Raw genomic sequence first — 1088 nt, 5'->3', positions numbered from 1 at the left:
AGGGAAGCGGTACTATGGAGATGAAGTGACAAATGAAGCAGAAGCAAAAGAGTTTAGGGACTTAATAGCAGAGGCATCTAGGAATGGTGGAGCAGCAAACCCAGCAGATTTCTTTCCGATGTTGAACTGGATCGGTCAATGGTATGAAAAGAAGGATAAGAAGCATGGAAAGAGAATGGACGTGCTCTTTCAAAAGTTGATTGATGAGCACCGAAGTAATAGGCAGGAAAATCCTAGTATGATTGCTCACCTTCTTTCCTTGCAAGAATCCGAGCCTCATTACTACACTGACGACATTTTGAAAGGGCTCATATTGGTTAGTTGAACTTGAATCTTTTTCTTTTGTCCTTTTCGTTTTCGTTGTTTGTACGGCTGAAAGTCCATTGGGCTTGTACACAAACCCATCATTCCTTTCCGACTATTCAAACATGAAACTTCTTACTCTTAGTTCTTATTGTTCTATTGTATTGGCATGCATGTTTAACAAACAAACTTTATTGTGCAGGTGATGATACTTGCAGGAACAGACACATCTGCGGTCACATTAGAGTGGGCAATGTGCAATTTGCTTAACCACCCAGAAGTGTTGAAGAAAGCTAGAGCTGAAATAGACAGTCAAATTGGCCAAGAAAACTTGATTGATGAGCCAGATGTTTCCAAACTGAATTACCTTCAAAGCGTCATATCCGAGACTCTTCGATTATACCCTGCAGCTCCTCTCCTGGTTCCACACATGGCATCCAGTGATTGCACAATAGGTGGATACGACGTACCACGTGACACGATCGTTCTGGTCAACGCATGGGCTATTCATAGGGATCCAAAACTATGGGATGATCCAACAAGTTTCAAGCCGGAGAGATTCGAAAACGAGAAAGGAGAATCACACAAGCTCATGTCATTTGGACTGGGAAGGAGGGCATGTCCAGGAGCAAGCCTAGCTCAGCATTTGGTGGGATTAACTCTGGGATCATTGATTCAATGCTTTGAGTGGGAAAGGGTTGATGAGAAGGAAATTGACATGACTGAAGGAACGGGAAGCACCATGCCGAAAGCTCAGCCATTGGAGGCTATGTGTAAAGCTCGCC

General features: G+C 43.5%; 1 protein-coding gene across 1 annotated transcript; it reads left to right on the top strand.

Moving 5' to 3' along the window:
- Positions 1 to 6: 6 nt before the first annotated feature.
- LOC110428975 (cytochrome P450 81D11-like) lies at positions 7 to 1084 on the top strand (the record flags this gene model as incomplete). The annotated part of the gene is made up of 2 exons (XM_021444894.1): positions 7 to 316; positions 506 to 1084. Coding segments are annotated over exons 1-2 (777 nt in total), but the record flags the coding sequence as incomplete, so codon positions are not given.
- Positions 1085 to 1088: the final 4 nt, after the last annotated feature.

Source organism: Theobroma umbraticum, unplaced genomic scaffold (assembly GCF_002168275.2).
Source record: "Theobroma umbraticum cultivar Fairchild unplaced genomic scaffold, ASM216827v3 scaffold_5834.0, whole genome shotgun sequence".
NCBI classification, from domain to species: Eukaryota; Viridiplantae; Streptophyta; class Magnoliopsida; order Malvales; family Malvaceae; genus Theobroma; species Theobroma umbraticum.
The sequence above is the reverse complement of the archived record's forward strand: the minus strand, read 5'-3'. Positions and strand labels throughout refer to the sequence as shown.